General features: G+C 42.7%; 1 protein-coding gene and 1 non-coding gene across 3 annotated transcripts in view; both read right to left on the bottom strand.

Moving 5' to 3' along the window:
* Adcy10 (adenylate cyclase 10) overlaps positions 1-13690 on the bottom strand; it is a 105631-nt gene that overhangs the window by 54489 nt on the left and 37452 nt on the right. For both annotated transcript variants that reach the window (XM_045135982.1, XM_045135975.1), the window contains exons 12-15: positions 13600-13655; positions 9841-9994; positions 6631-6823; positions 3504-3590 (exon numbers count right to left, since the gene is read on the bottom strand). In XM_045135982.1, the coding sequence (XP_044991917.1) occupies positions 3504-3590; positions 6631-6823; positions 9841-9994; positions 13600-13655 (490 nt within the window). The remainder of the gene's footprint in view (positions 1-3503; positions 3591-6630; positions 6824-9840; positions 9995-13599; positions 13656-13690) is intronic.
* LOC123458291 lies at positions 9459-9565 on the bottom strand. Its single transcript, XR_006635579.1, has one exon. It is a non-coding gene; the product is annotated as a U6 spliceosomal RNA (small nuclear RNA).

Genomic DNA, 13690 nt, shown 5'->3' with positions numbered 1-13690 from the left:
TGTGTCAACACTACAGGCCTTATATCCATATTTTTAAATTTTTTAAATAAATTTATTTTATTTTTTATTGTGGGGGAGGTCAAGGTAGGGTTTCACTTTAGTCCAGGCTGACCTGGAATTCACTCTGTAGTTTCAAGGTGGCCTCGGACTCACAGTGATTCATCTACCTCTGCCTCCCAAGTACTGGGATTAAAGGTGTGTGGCACCATACCCACCTAATATTTTTTAATTTTTATCTATTTTGAGAGAGAGAGAGTGAGAGAGAGATTGAATGGGTGCCTGGGACCTCTAGCTGCTGTAAACAAACTCCAGATATGTGCACCATCTTGTGCATCTAGCTTAGATGGGTTTTGGGGAATCGAACTTGGGTCCTTTGGCTTTGAAGTCAAGCACCTTAACCACTAAGCAATCTCTCCAGCCCTATAACCATATTTTTAAAGATGATTCCTAAATGTAGTTGTGATACAAAACAGTATAAAGTTTGAAATTTATTTTTTTTATTTTATATTTTTTTGTTTATTCTTATTTATTTGAGAGTGACAGGCAGAGAGAGAAACAGGTAGAGAGAAAGAAACTGGACGCATCAGGGCTTCCAGCCACTGCAAACGAACTCCAGATGCCTGCACCCCCTTGTGCATCTGGCTAACGTGGGTCCTGGGGAATCGAGCCTCAAAACGGGGTCCTTAGGCTTCACAGGCCAGCGCTTAACCGCTAAGCCATCTCTCCAGCCCTTGAAAGTTCTTTTTTTGTTTGTTTTTGTTTATCGAGGTAGGGTCTAGATCTAGCCCAGGCTGACCTGGAATTTACTATGTAGTAGTCTCAGGCTGGCCTCAAACTCACAGCTATCCCTCTATCTCTGCCTACAGTACTGGAATTAAAAGTGTGCACAGGGCTGGAGAGATGGCATAGCGGTTAAGCGCTTGCCTGTGAAGCCTAAGGACCCCAGTTCGAGGCTCGGTTCCCCAGGTCCCACGTTAGCCAGATGCACAAGGGGGCGCATGCATCTGGAGTTCGTTTGCAGAGGCTGGAAGCCCTGGCGCACCCATTCTCTCTCTCTCCCTCTATCTGCCTTTCTCTCTGTGTCTGTCGCACTCAAATAAATAAATAAAAAAAAATTAAAAAAAAAAAGTGTGCAAAGAGAAAGAGAATGGATGTACCTGAGCCTCTAGTCCCTGAAAATGAACTCCAAATGCATGTGCTACTTTGTGCATCTGGCTTTATGTGGGTACTGGGGAATCAAACCTGGGTTGTTAATCTTTGTAGGCAAGTGCCTTAACCACTAAGCCATGTTTCCAGCTCTATTTTTTTTTTAATTATTTAACTGCAAGCAGAGAGAGAGAGAGAAGGCACATCAGGGCCTCTTGCCACTACAAACAAACTCCAGATGCATGTGCCACTTTGTGCATAAGGCTTTACATGCATACTGGGGATTTGAATCTGGGCCATTAGGCTTGTAAGCAAGTACCACTAAACCACCTTTCCAGCCATTTATTTATTTACTTACTTACATAGGTTTCATACAGGCTAGGCAAATTCTCTACCACTAAGCTACACCCCCAGCCCCAACGTGTTGCTAAGATTCAGAAACTACACTGGTACTGCCTTGTCTATACACCTACAGTGAAGAGCAGGTTGGATTAGAACTTAATACAATGTCACAAATTTATACTGATCATTTATTATGTGGCCAGCACTGTGCTCATCTACAGTGAGACTAAAATGCCTAAGAGGCTTTCTATCCCTGGGGAGGGGAGGAGGAGAGGGAGGAAAGAGAGAAGGATGGAGGAAGAGAGAGAGAGACAATATGAGAATTACAATATGGTGTGATGAGTTAGTAAGGTATGTGTTCAAAGCATTGGTTTAAGAGCTGAGCATGATGGTGCACATCTTTAACCCCAGCATTTGGGAGGCAGAGGTAGGGGGATCACTGTGAGTTTGAGGACAGCCTGGGATTACAGAGTGAGTGCCAGGTCAGCCTGGGCTAGAATGAGGCCCTACAAACAAAAACAAAACAAGACAAAATATTAGTGGAAGAGAAATTAGTTGTGCCTAGTGATTTGGAGCAGTTTTCACAAAGAAGTGACATCGGTGAGGCATGGTAATACCTGCCTGTAATCTAGCACTCAGAAGATGAAGGTAGGAGGATCTGGAGTTCAAGGTCAGCCTCCACTACATAAGAAGTTTGCGGCCAGCCTGGGCTACATGAGCCTGTCTCCAAATCAAAATATCAGGATCAGAGGATCAGAAAGAAGAACAAAGGGCACTGTAGTGAGTCAAAAAGAGCTTGGAGCTGGGTGTGGTGGCACATGTCTTTAATCCCAGCACCCGGGAGACAGAGGTAGGAAGATCACCATGAGTTCGAGGCCACTCTGAGACTACATAGTGAATTCCAGGTCAGCCTGGGCTAAAGTGAGACCCTACCTCAAAAAACAAACAAACAAAAAAGAAAATCAGTTGGAGTTACTCTATCCTAGGGTACATAGAAAGCACGTGGGAATGTGGTTCTAGTGCTTATAAGAAAGGTGAGAGCTGGACTAGAACTTGCATACTACCAACATGGCATTACTAAGAGAGCACTCACAGCTGTTGGGCACGAGTGTTATCCATGTTCTGTAATCATTTAACCCTTATAGCCCTGACTGTGAGGTACTGACATGTGATGAAACAGAAGCACAGAGAGGTTAGCCACTTGGCTCTCACTCCAGTAGATGACAAGTTTAGATGCATACACCTTACCCCAGACTGGCACAGAGCCCACATAGTAACCTTTTTTTTTTCTTTTTTAATTTGTGTTTGTGTTTAAGGTGCTGTTGATCAAACACAGGGCCTTCCATGAGCAAGGCAGGTGTTCTTCCCTGAGCTGTGACACCAGCCCCTGTAGCCACTTGGTGACATTGCATATTGCATATTGGGAGAAGCAAAAGACCCAGATGTAATGCTTACAGATTCTTTCATATATATATATCTATATATCTGAATTCCTTTTTTCTTTTCTTTTTAAATATTTTTCTTATTTATTTGCAAGAAGAGAGAAAGAGAGAGAATAGGCACACCAGGACCTCTATCCACTGCAAATGAACTGCAGATACAGCTCCATTTTGAGCATCTTTCTTTACATGGATACTGGGGAATCAAACCTGGCTTGTTAGGCATTTCAGGCAAGCACCTTAACCACTGACTTATCTTTCCAGTCCAACTTTTCTTTCTTTCTTTTCTCCTCCTCCTCCTCCTTCTTCTTTTTTGTAAGATAGGGTCTCACTCCATAACCCAGACTGGCCCCAAATTCACAACCCTCCTGCTTCAGCCTCCCAAGACTTAGGACTATAGGTATGTACCACCATGTTGAGCTAAAGCACATTAAATTCAGAGCAGACTCGGCTCAAGGCTTGGAAGGATGGGGAGAAGGAAGTACTTTAAGTCTTGAATGTGTTCCTTGGACCAAGTGGCTTTATGGCTTTTTGCCAAATTTCTTCCCCAGTTGCTTGACCCACGGGGACTCTTACTTTCTCTAAAATCTTCACAAACAGTGTTTCCAATTGTCTTTGCTTTCTTACGGAGCTCATCTTGGATATCTCCCGTGACATAGGGAACTGTACAAAGAATAATGAGAAGTTTTAACCACTGAGTTTGTCTGTTTGTTTATTTGTTTATGAGAAACAGAGAAAGAGTGAGAGCGGTTGTGCCAAGGCCTCTTGCCACTGTGATGAACTCCAGATGCATGTGCCACATTGTGTAGCTGGCTTTACATGGGTACTGGGGAATTAAACCCATGCCTGCAGGCTTTGCAAGCAGGCACCTTGAACAGCTGAGCCATCTCCCCAGCCCAAGAATCTTTTTTTAAACAAATATTTTTATTTATTTATTTGCAAGCAATTTTATTTATTTATTGTTAGCAACTAGAAATGAATTCCACATGCATGTGCACCACTTTATGCATCTGGCTTTATGTGGGCACTGGGGAATTGAACTTGGATGGTTGGGTTTTGCAGACAAGAGCCTCAACCACTAAACTCTCTCTCTCTCTCTTTTTTTTTTCTAAGGTAGGGTCTCACTCTAGCCAGGCTGACCTCCTGGATAGGATTAAAGGCATACATCACCATGCCTGGCTTCTTTTTGTTTTTTGGGGTGGATTCTCACACTAGCCCAGGTTGACCTGGAATTTACTATGTAGTCTTAGGTTGGCCTCAAACTCACAGTGATCCTCCTACCTCTGTCTCCTGAATGCTAGGATTAAAGGCATGCACCACCACACCTGGCAAATAATTAAAAAAAATTTTTCCCACCAAGAATCTTGAGTACAGAAAAACAGCAAAGAAAATGACTAGCTATATGACCCTGATAAAATCACATTAACCATTCTAAACTATAAAATGACCAAATGCAGAAAAAAAATGCTCAAATGTGTTATTTCATATCTTATCCAGTTCTAATACTCTAGCCATTGAATCTAATACTTTCAGGAAAATTTAAAAGAACATATTCTGTTTTTACATTTGCAATCACTTGTGGGAACAGAGTGACTTTATACCTAGACCAGCTAATATAAAATAGAATAGCTATTATGAAGCTAGTACATGCCTTTAATCCCAGCCCCAGCACTCAAGGGGCTGAGGTAGGAGGATCATCATGAATTCAAAGCCAACCTGTAGCTACAGAGTGAGTTCCAGGTCAACCTGGGCTAGAGTGAGACCATGCCTCAAAAAAAAAAAAAAAAAAAAAAAAAAAAGAATAGCTATGATAGGCTGGCATAGTGCGTAGGGGCATATATCTGTCTGTAGTCCCAGCACTCGGGAGGCAGAGGTAGGAGGATCACCATAAATTCAGGTCAGTTTGAGTTAGAGTGAGATTCTACCTTAAAAAATACAAAAAAAAAAAAAAAAAAAAAAAAAAGAGCCAGGCATGGTGGCGCACACCTTTAATCCCAGAACTCAGGAGGCAGAGGTAGGAAGATAGCTGCGAGTTCGAGGCCACCCTGAGACTACATAGTGAGTTCCAGGTCAGCCTGGACTAGAGTGAGACTCTACCTTGGAAAAAAAAAAAAAAAAAAAGAAAGAAAGAAAAGAAAAATAAATAGGGCCAGGTGTGGTGGTGCACACCTTTAATCCCAGCACTCAGGAGGCAGAGGTAGGAGGATCACTGTGAGTTCAAAGCCAGCCTGAGACTACATAGTGAATTCCATCCAGGTCAACCTAGGCTAGAGTGAGACCCTACCTCAAAAACGATCAAAAAACTAATAAAAAATAAATAGGTACAAAATTACATATACATATATATATATTTATTTTTGAGGTAGGGTCTTACTTGAGCCCAGGCTGACCTGGAATTCACCTTTGGGGTCAGGGACTATAGCCAGCCCCAGAGCAAGGATCTAGGAACCCACAGCCACCCTGAGACTACACAGTGAATTCCAGATCAGCCTAGGCTAGAGCAAAACTCTACCTCAAAAAACCAAAAATAAATAAATAAAAACGAACTTAGGATCTCATGCTTGTGCAACAAGCACTCTTACTAGATGAACCAATCTCCCCAGCCCCCAAAATATATGTTTTAAATGTGTTGTTTAAAGATTGTCTATATTTCACAAACCTTATATTAAGTACTTGTGTGTTATAAGAAATTACAGGGCTGGAGGCATGGCTTATCAGTTAAGGTGCTTGCCTGCAAAGCCAAAGGACCTAGGTTCGACTCCCCAGGACCCACGTAAGCTAGATGCCCAAGGGGGTGCACGCATCTGGAGTTCGTTTGCAGTGGCTGGAGGCCCTGGCATGCCCATTCTCTCTCTCTCTACCTGCCTATTTCTGTATCTCTCTCTCTCAATTAAGTAAAAAAATAATAAAATATTAAAAAAAAAAAAAAAAGAAATGACAGGACTGGAGAGAAGGCTCAGCAGTTAAGAGAACTTCCCGAGCAAACATGAGGGCCTAAGGAGGCCCAAGACTCCCTGTGTTCGATTCCGATCTTTTGTTGTAAAAAGCTGGGTGTGGCCATACACATTTGCAATCATAGTCCTGTGGGGCACAGAGACAGGAGGATTGCTGGGGCTGGTGAAACAGCAAGCTCTGGAATCCCTGCAAGAGTATCTCAAGGAAATTCACAGAAGGGTGATGGAGGGGGACACTCAACATCCTCTGACTCCGCCTGTGCGCATGTGCATAGGGGACCCACCTTTGCACACATATACATCCCAACATATCATACCATATAGACTGCACATGTGCACATGCAAGAAAAATTACTATACCATTTTCATTAGTTTGAATGTTCTCCAGCCTTGAAATAAAACCTGATAGAGCCGAGCATGGTGGCGCATGCCTTTAATCCCAGCACTCGGGAGGCAGAGATTGCATGAGTTCGAGGCCACCCTGGGACTCCATAGTGAATTCCAGGTTAGCCTGGGCTAGCGTGAGACTCTACCTCGAAAAACCAAAACCAAAACCAAAAAGCAACAACAACAAAAAAAAAACGTGATGGAGAGTCATTCCTTACCACCTAGATACTTCATATGAGAACAGAAGAGGATTTAAAAAAAAAAAAAGCCACCCCCAGATGCTAAATAGTTATATATCATCAGGGAAGTTCTCCTGCTGGGCCCAGGGCCATTTTTTGCGAAGTCTAATATTAACTACTTACCTGGACATGAAAAATGTCATTAAGAATACAGTGAAATTTTTCATCCAGCAGTGTCTTGAGTTTAATTTGAAGGTTGGTCTGTCGTTCTTTGTAATGCTTGCAAGCATCCAAACCCAGCACATTGGCCATGAGGATCTGGATAGTATAGAAATGTTGATGGAAGCTGATCTTAGTTAATGCAATAGCAATAGACCTGTTTGTGAGACAACCAAGAGTGGGGAGACCGTTTTAAATATATTTCTTAGAGATAATCGAGGCTGGGGGGGAGTTATTTAGTTATTTATTTAAGAGAGAGAGAAAGAGGAGAGAGAGAGAGAGGCAGATAGAGAGAGAAAGAATGGGCACACCAGAGCCTCTAGCCACTACAAATGAACTCCACATGTGCTACCTTGTGCATCTGGCTTATATGGGTCCTGAGGAATCAGACCTGGGTCCTTTGGCTTTGCAGGCAAATACCTTAACCACTAATCCATCTCCCCAGCCCAAAGTAGGCTGCTTAAAAATATTTATTTATTTGTTTGTAAGCAGAGAGAGAGAAAAAGAATGGGCACACCAAGGGCCTCTAGCCAGTCCAAACTACAGATGCATGTGCCACTTTGTGTGTCCAGCTTTATGTGGGTAGTAGGGAATTGAACCCTGGTCATTAGGCTTTGCAGGCAAGTGCCTTAAGTGCTGAACCATCTCTCTAGCCCTAGAGGGGGGCTTTAATATGATGATGTCCTTTCCACCGCCCCATCCCTGAGGTAGGGTTTGGCTCTAGGCCCGGCTGATCTGGAATTCACTTTGTAGTCTCAGGGTGGCCTTGAGCTCACTGGCAATCCTACCTCTGCCTCCTGAGTGCTGGGCTTAAACACGTGCATCTCCAAGCCTGGCTCAGATGTCCTTTTAAAGAAGATAAATTTCCAAAATTGGAATGGTAGGGCATAAGGCTATCATCAGAAGGACATCAGAAAATATGCTAGAAGCGAAAGGGAAACTATCTCCGACCTGGCTAGCCCTCATAGTGCTGGAAAGCTCTATGAGAGAAGCTGGTAGACAATGGAAACCAACAGCATTAATAAGCAGGAGACCCTAACGGCTACAAAATCAACCAGGGTTCAAGAAGTACACACTTGGGTAATAGTGGCACACAGCCTCTGATTGGACATGAGGACCACTCAGTGGGAAAGAACTCATATATGGCTCTAGAAACCAAGTCAGAATCCCATGGTCTAGAAACTCAGATTTCAGAAAGAAGCCTACACTGCTCTCTAAAGAGGAGGCTTGCACAACAAAAATAAATAAATAAATTAATTAATTAATTAAAAAATTATATATATATAGTAACTTTGTATACCCCATTTATCCCAAGCTACTCTCACCCTTCTTTGGAGAATCTGCATTATTTCACAGATGGCAGAGAAAATGGAGAACTAAGATCTACCAATACAACAAGAAGATAGTTGACTGTCTATCACAAGACAGGGCCCACATCTACCACATCTGCGAGGGCCCAGGAGAAAAGCAGAGGAAGTAGCAACATGAACACTGCTCTTACTGCTAGCCTGACAACCAGTTCCAGGGTGATGGTGACAGACACAGTGTTCAATCAGAAACTATCAGAGCAGAAAGCCAGGGGCTACAGAGAACTCAACACTAAATCAAACTGCCAACAGGCCTGCCATGGCTCAGGCAACACTGCAAAAGAGGGGGGTGGAAAGATTGTAAGAGCCACAGAGTGGGTCGGAATAGCCTGAGGCACAGTCCCCCTGCTACCACATAGAGACTGACTGAGGCCTTCATGACCACACAGTAAATACCATAACCCCACTGAGGAGGGGCCCTAGGGTAATAGGAGCTGGGGCAAGAGGATAAAAAAGTAAAAAGAATATAGCCTGTTATAACATATATATATAACATATATATCATATATACACACATATATAAAACATATATATGTGTGTGTTCTATTTATATGTTATATACATATATATGTATATGTATATAATTAAATAAATAAAAACTATGTAGACTTGAAAAAGTAAAAAGTGGACAATTGAACTGGTTATGGTGGAGCACACCTGTAATCTCAGTACTCAGGAAGGGAAGGAGGGAGGATCAGAAGTTCAAGGCCAAGCAGGGTGTCTTGGTGCATGTCTTTAATCACAGCACTCAGGAGGCAGAGATAAGAGGATCGCCAGTGACACTACATAATGAATTCCAGGTCAGCCTGAGCTACAGGGAAACCTGCCTTTAAAAAAAAAGTTGTCCATGGCCTCACAGTGCCTGATACTACCTGCCTAAGACCATCAGAAGAGGAGGAAAAAAAATCAAGACATCAAAAGTAAAAGACTGATTGAAGTGGGGAGGGGTATGATGGAGAGTGGAGTTTCAAAGGGGTAAGTGGGGGGAGGGAGGGTATCACCATAGGGTATTTTTTATAATCATGGAAGTTGTTAATAAAAAGATTTAAAAAAAATTTTTTTAAGTTGTTCAAGGCCAGCCTGAGATACATGAAACAACCTTGTCTGTACATAATTAATGAGAAACTCGACACAGAGACCACACACAGGGGGATGCTAGGTGACGATGAAGGCAGGGTTGGGGTAATGGCTCTTGCAATCCAAGGAACACCAAACATTGCCAGCAGAACACCAAAAGCTAGGGGAGAGGTGTGCTTGGAGTCCATTTTGTAATTTTTTTGTTGTTGTTTTGTTTTTCTAGGTAGGGTTTCACTCTAGCCCAGGCTGACCTGGAATTCACTATGTAGTCTCAGGGTGGCCTCGAACTCACGGCGATCCTCCTACCTTTGCCTCCCGAGTGCTAGAATTAAAGGCATGTGCCACCATACCCTGCTATACCATTTTCTAGTTTTGCGTGTCATCTGTATACAGGGGCCATGCCAATCTTCTCTGTATCCTTCCAATTTTAGTATATGTGCTGCCTAAGCAAGCACCCATTTCATAAATTTTTATTTGCTAAAAACAGATAAGGACCCAGAGTTGGGATTCACAGGTTCTCCCTGAACCCCAAAAATCTAGCCTCAGTACCATCCAGTTCAATGGGGTGGTAGACAAATCATCCCAGAGCAAGCCCTCATGACACCCCTTATATGGACACAGATCATCAATAGGAGACAAGGGCATACAGGAGAACATCAAAATCCTGAAACTGTTTTGAAAATATCAAGATTTTCTGAGTTCACAAGAAACATGATGTCAAGACACATACCTGTGGCTAATCTCTTCTGCCATGTGCTGGATTTCTGTAAGTAACTGGCTTTTTCCATACCCTAGTAATCCTTCATACATTAGAACTTGGCTGCATTTTGTTGCCAGACAAGTCTTCATAATATCCTTGAAGTAGTTAATCTCCTTAGTACGTCCTGTTATTTTTTTAAAAGGAGCAAACACATTAACATAACATAGTTAAGAAATGTATAAAAGCAACAGTGATATCCCTTCTAAGAATATCCCTGACAGCCAAAGTTTGAGGCTACCCTGAGACTACATAGTGAAAAAATAATAATTAGTAAAACAAAACAACAAAGCTGGGCATGGTGGCACACGCCTTTAATCCCAGCACTTGGGAGGCAGAGGCAGGAGGATCACTGTGAGTTCAAGGCCACCCTGAAACTACATAGTGAATTCCAGGTCAGCCTGAGCTAGAGTGAGATCCTCCCTCAAAAAACAAAAATAAAATAAATAAATAAATAAAACAACAGCAGCAACAACAACAAAAGAATGTGTGGCATATTAGGGCCTCTTGCTGCTGTGTCTGGTTTTACATGAGTACTGGGGAATCTGAACCCAGGCTGACAGGCTTTGGAAGCAAATGCCTTTAACCATTGAGCCATCTTCTCAGACCAGTTATCTGTTTATATATATGGTTTTTTTTTTTTTAACTTGAGGTAGGGTCTCGCTCTAGCCCAGGTTGACCTGGAATCTACTGTGTAGTTTCAGGGTGGCCTCAAACTCACAGTGATGCTCCTACCTCGGCCTCTTAAGTGCTTGGATTAAAGGAGTGCACCACAATGTTCTGCTAAAAGTATTATTTATTTATTTGTTTAGTTGCAAGTAAAGAGAGAGAGAATGCGAGAAGGAATGGGTATGTCAGGGCCTCTTGCCACTGTGAATGAATTTCAGATGCATACACCACTTTGTGTATCTGGCCTTTCATGGGTACTAGGGATTCAAACCTGGGCTACCAGGACTTTCAAGCAAGCACCACTGAGCCATCTCTCCAGCCCTTGATTTTTCTTTTTTGCTTTTTCGAGGTAGGGTCTCATTCCAGCCCAGGCTGACCTGGATCTCACTCTATACTTCCAGGCTGACCTTGAACTCATAGCGAGCCTCCTACCTCTGCCTCCCCAGTGCTAGATTAAAGGTGTGTTTCACCACACCCAGCTTCATTGCAGTTTTGTTGTCCTCTATGTTATTACAATATTATTCACAAATGATCTTATAAAAGAAAGCCATTTCCCATCCTGCTAACATCTTACAACCTGTTTTTGTCTATAGCTTTAAAGAAAAGTATATTCCACATATGGAATCAGCGCAAAAGAGGCTGCATAATCAAGTGGGTCAAATTGAGGAATGTCTGTAGACTGTACTCAGGTGTACTTGAGGGACAGAGATAGGAGGATCACTGTGAGTTTGAGGCCACCCTGACACTACATAGTGAATGCTAGATCAGCCTGGGCTAGAGCAAGACCCTACCTCAAAAAAAAAAAAAAATGGGGGCTGTAGGGGTGGCTTAGTGGTTAAGGTGCTTGCCTGCAAAGCCAAAGGACCCAGGTTCAATTCCCCAGGACCCTTGTAAGCCAGATGCACAAGATGGCACGTGCACCTGGAATTCATTTACAGTGGCTGGAGAGAAAATAAATTCAAATAAATACTCACTACCTACCCAGCAAAGGATACATTTCATTTCTGTTGCAGATGAGGTATGCCATGCCAAACATGCTGAAGGGAAGAAAAATCTGTCTCTCTTTCTCTGTCTGTCTGTCTCTCTCTCTCTCAAATAAATAAATAAAAAATAACTTTAAAAAAAAGTGGCCGGGCATGGTGGCGCATGCCTTTAATCCCAGCACCCAGGAGGCAGAGGTAGGAGGATCACCATGAGTTTGAGGCCATCCTGAGAATTCATAGTGAATTCCAGGTCAGCCTGGGCTAGAGTGAGACCCTACCTCAAAAAAAAAAAACAAACAACAAAAAAAGGTATATTTATAAAATGGCATACAACATAGTAATGACAGAGAATGACTTACAGCTACATTCACCTATCTTGATGCATTTCCTAACATACTGTTGAATAAAAGAAGATATGAGCCGGGTGTGGTGGCTCCCATCTTTAATCCCAGCACTCAGGTGGCAGAGGACTGCCATGAGTTGGAGGCTACCCTGAGACTACATAGTGAATTCCAGGTCAGGCTAGAGTGAAACTTTGCCCTGATAAGCCAAAAAACAAAAAAGGAAGGTATGAATAAGGCATATTTGTGTGCGTGTTTGTTTTTTTTAATATTAAATTTTATTTATTTATTTTTATTTATTTGAAAGTGACAGACAGAGAAAGGGGCAGATAGAGAGAGAGAGAGAGAATGGGTGCGCCAGGGACTCCAGCCACTGCAAATGAACTCCAGGCGCATGCACCCCCTTGTGCATCTGGCTAACGTGGGACCTGGGAAATCGAGCCTTGAACCGGGGTCCTTAGGCTTCATAGGGGAGCGCTTAACCACTAAGCCATCTCTCCAGCCCAGCATGTGTTTTTTGTGGTGCTGGGGATTAAACCCACAGTCTCAAGCATGCTAGACAAACACTAGCTGAGGCATATGTAATGATACAGTGTATGTACATGAATGTTCATGCTTTTCGACCTTGCTATGATACTCAGGATAACCCTGAACTCCTAGGCTTAAGGTATACTCTTGCCTCAGCCCCCCTGAGTAGCTGAAACTATGGGAGTATTTAACCACACTTGCCTTATGTAAAGCTTTTAAATAGGCATAAGTCATCTAGGATTCTAGAAGTCTTTGGGAAAGGCAGCAGGAGAGACATGTGAGAGTTCTAAAATGTTGCTGTTTTTCTATTTCTTGACCTAGATGGTGACGAGATCTGCCAGAATTCATTTAAGATGCACACTCATGGCTGGAGAGGTGATTCAGTGCTTGCTGTGTAAGCATGAAGACTTGAGCTCTGATCTCCAGCACCCATGTAACAGCTGACTTGGTGGCACAGGCTTGTAGACCCTAGCACGGGGTAGTAGAGAAGACAGGAGAATCCCTGGGGCTTGCTGATTAGCTTGTTTAGCCAAATTTGTGGGCTCTGAGTTCAGTGAGAGATTCTGTCTCAAGAAAATAAGGTAGAGAGTGCCAGGTATGGTGATGCATGCCTTTAATCCCAGCACTTGGAAAGCAGGTGGATCATTGTGAATTGAAGGCCACCCTGAGACTACATAGTAAATTCCAGGTCAGCCTGGGCTAGGGAGAAACCTCACCTCAAAAAAACCACAAAATAAAAAAAAAATAAAATAAAAAACTTTTTAAAAAGAAGGTAGAGAGCCAGGCGTGGTGGTGCACGCCTTTAATCCCAGCACACGGGAGGCAGAGGTAGGTGGATCGCCGTGAGTTCAAGGCCACCCTGAGACTCCATAATGAATTCCAGGTCAGTCTGGGCTAGAGTGAGACCCTACCTTGAAAAACCAAAAAAAAAAAAAAAAAAAGAAGGTAGAGAGATAGTGGAAGACAACAACATTGACACATTGACTTCTGGTCTCCTTACATACTTGCACATATGCAAACATATATACACACAAAACACACACCGTACACATGCAAAAAAGGAAGATGTACACTTATCATTCATGTACTTTTCTATGTTTTGTTATAGGACAACAGAGAAGTTCCAGGAATAGAGCTGGTCTAACATTCATGAGGCCCTGGGTTCAAACTCTAGCACTGAAAATAAATTAAAATAAATACTCACTACCTACCCAGCAAAGGATACGTTTCATTTCTGTTGCAGATGAGGTATGCCATGCCAAACATGCTGAAAGGAAGAAAAAAAAAATAAGTTAGATTTGA

This window comes from Jaculus jaculus, chromosome 1 (assembly GCF_020740685.1).
Source record: "Jaculus jaculus isolate mJacJac1 chromosome 1, mJacJac1.mat.Y.cur, whole genome shotgun sequence".
In the NCBI taxonomy this organism is placed as follows: domain Eukaryota; kingdom Metazoa; phylum Chordata; class Mammalia; order Rodentia; family Dipodidae; genus Jaculus; species Jaculus jaculus.
Note: the sequence above shows the minus strand (reverse complement) of the source record. Positions and strands in the feature narration are given on the sequence as shown.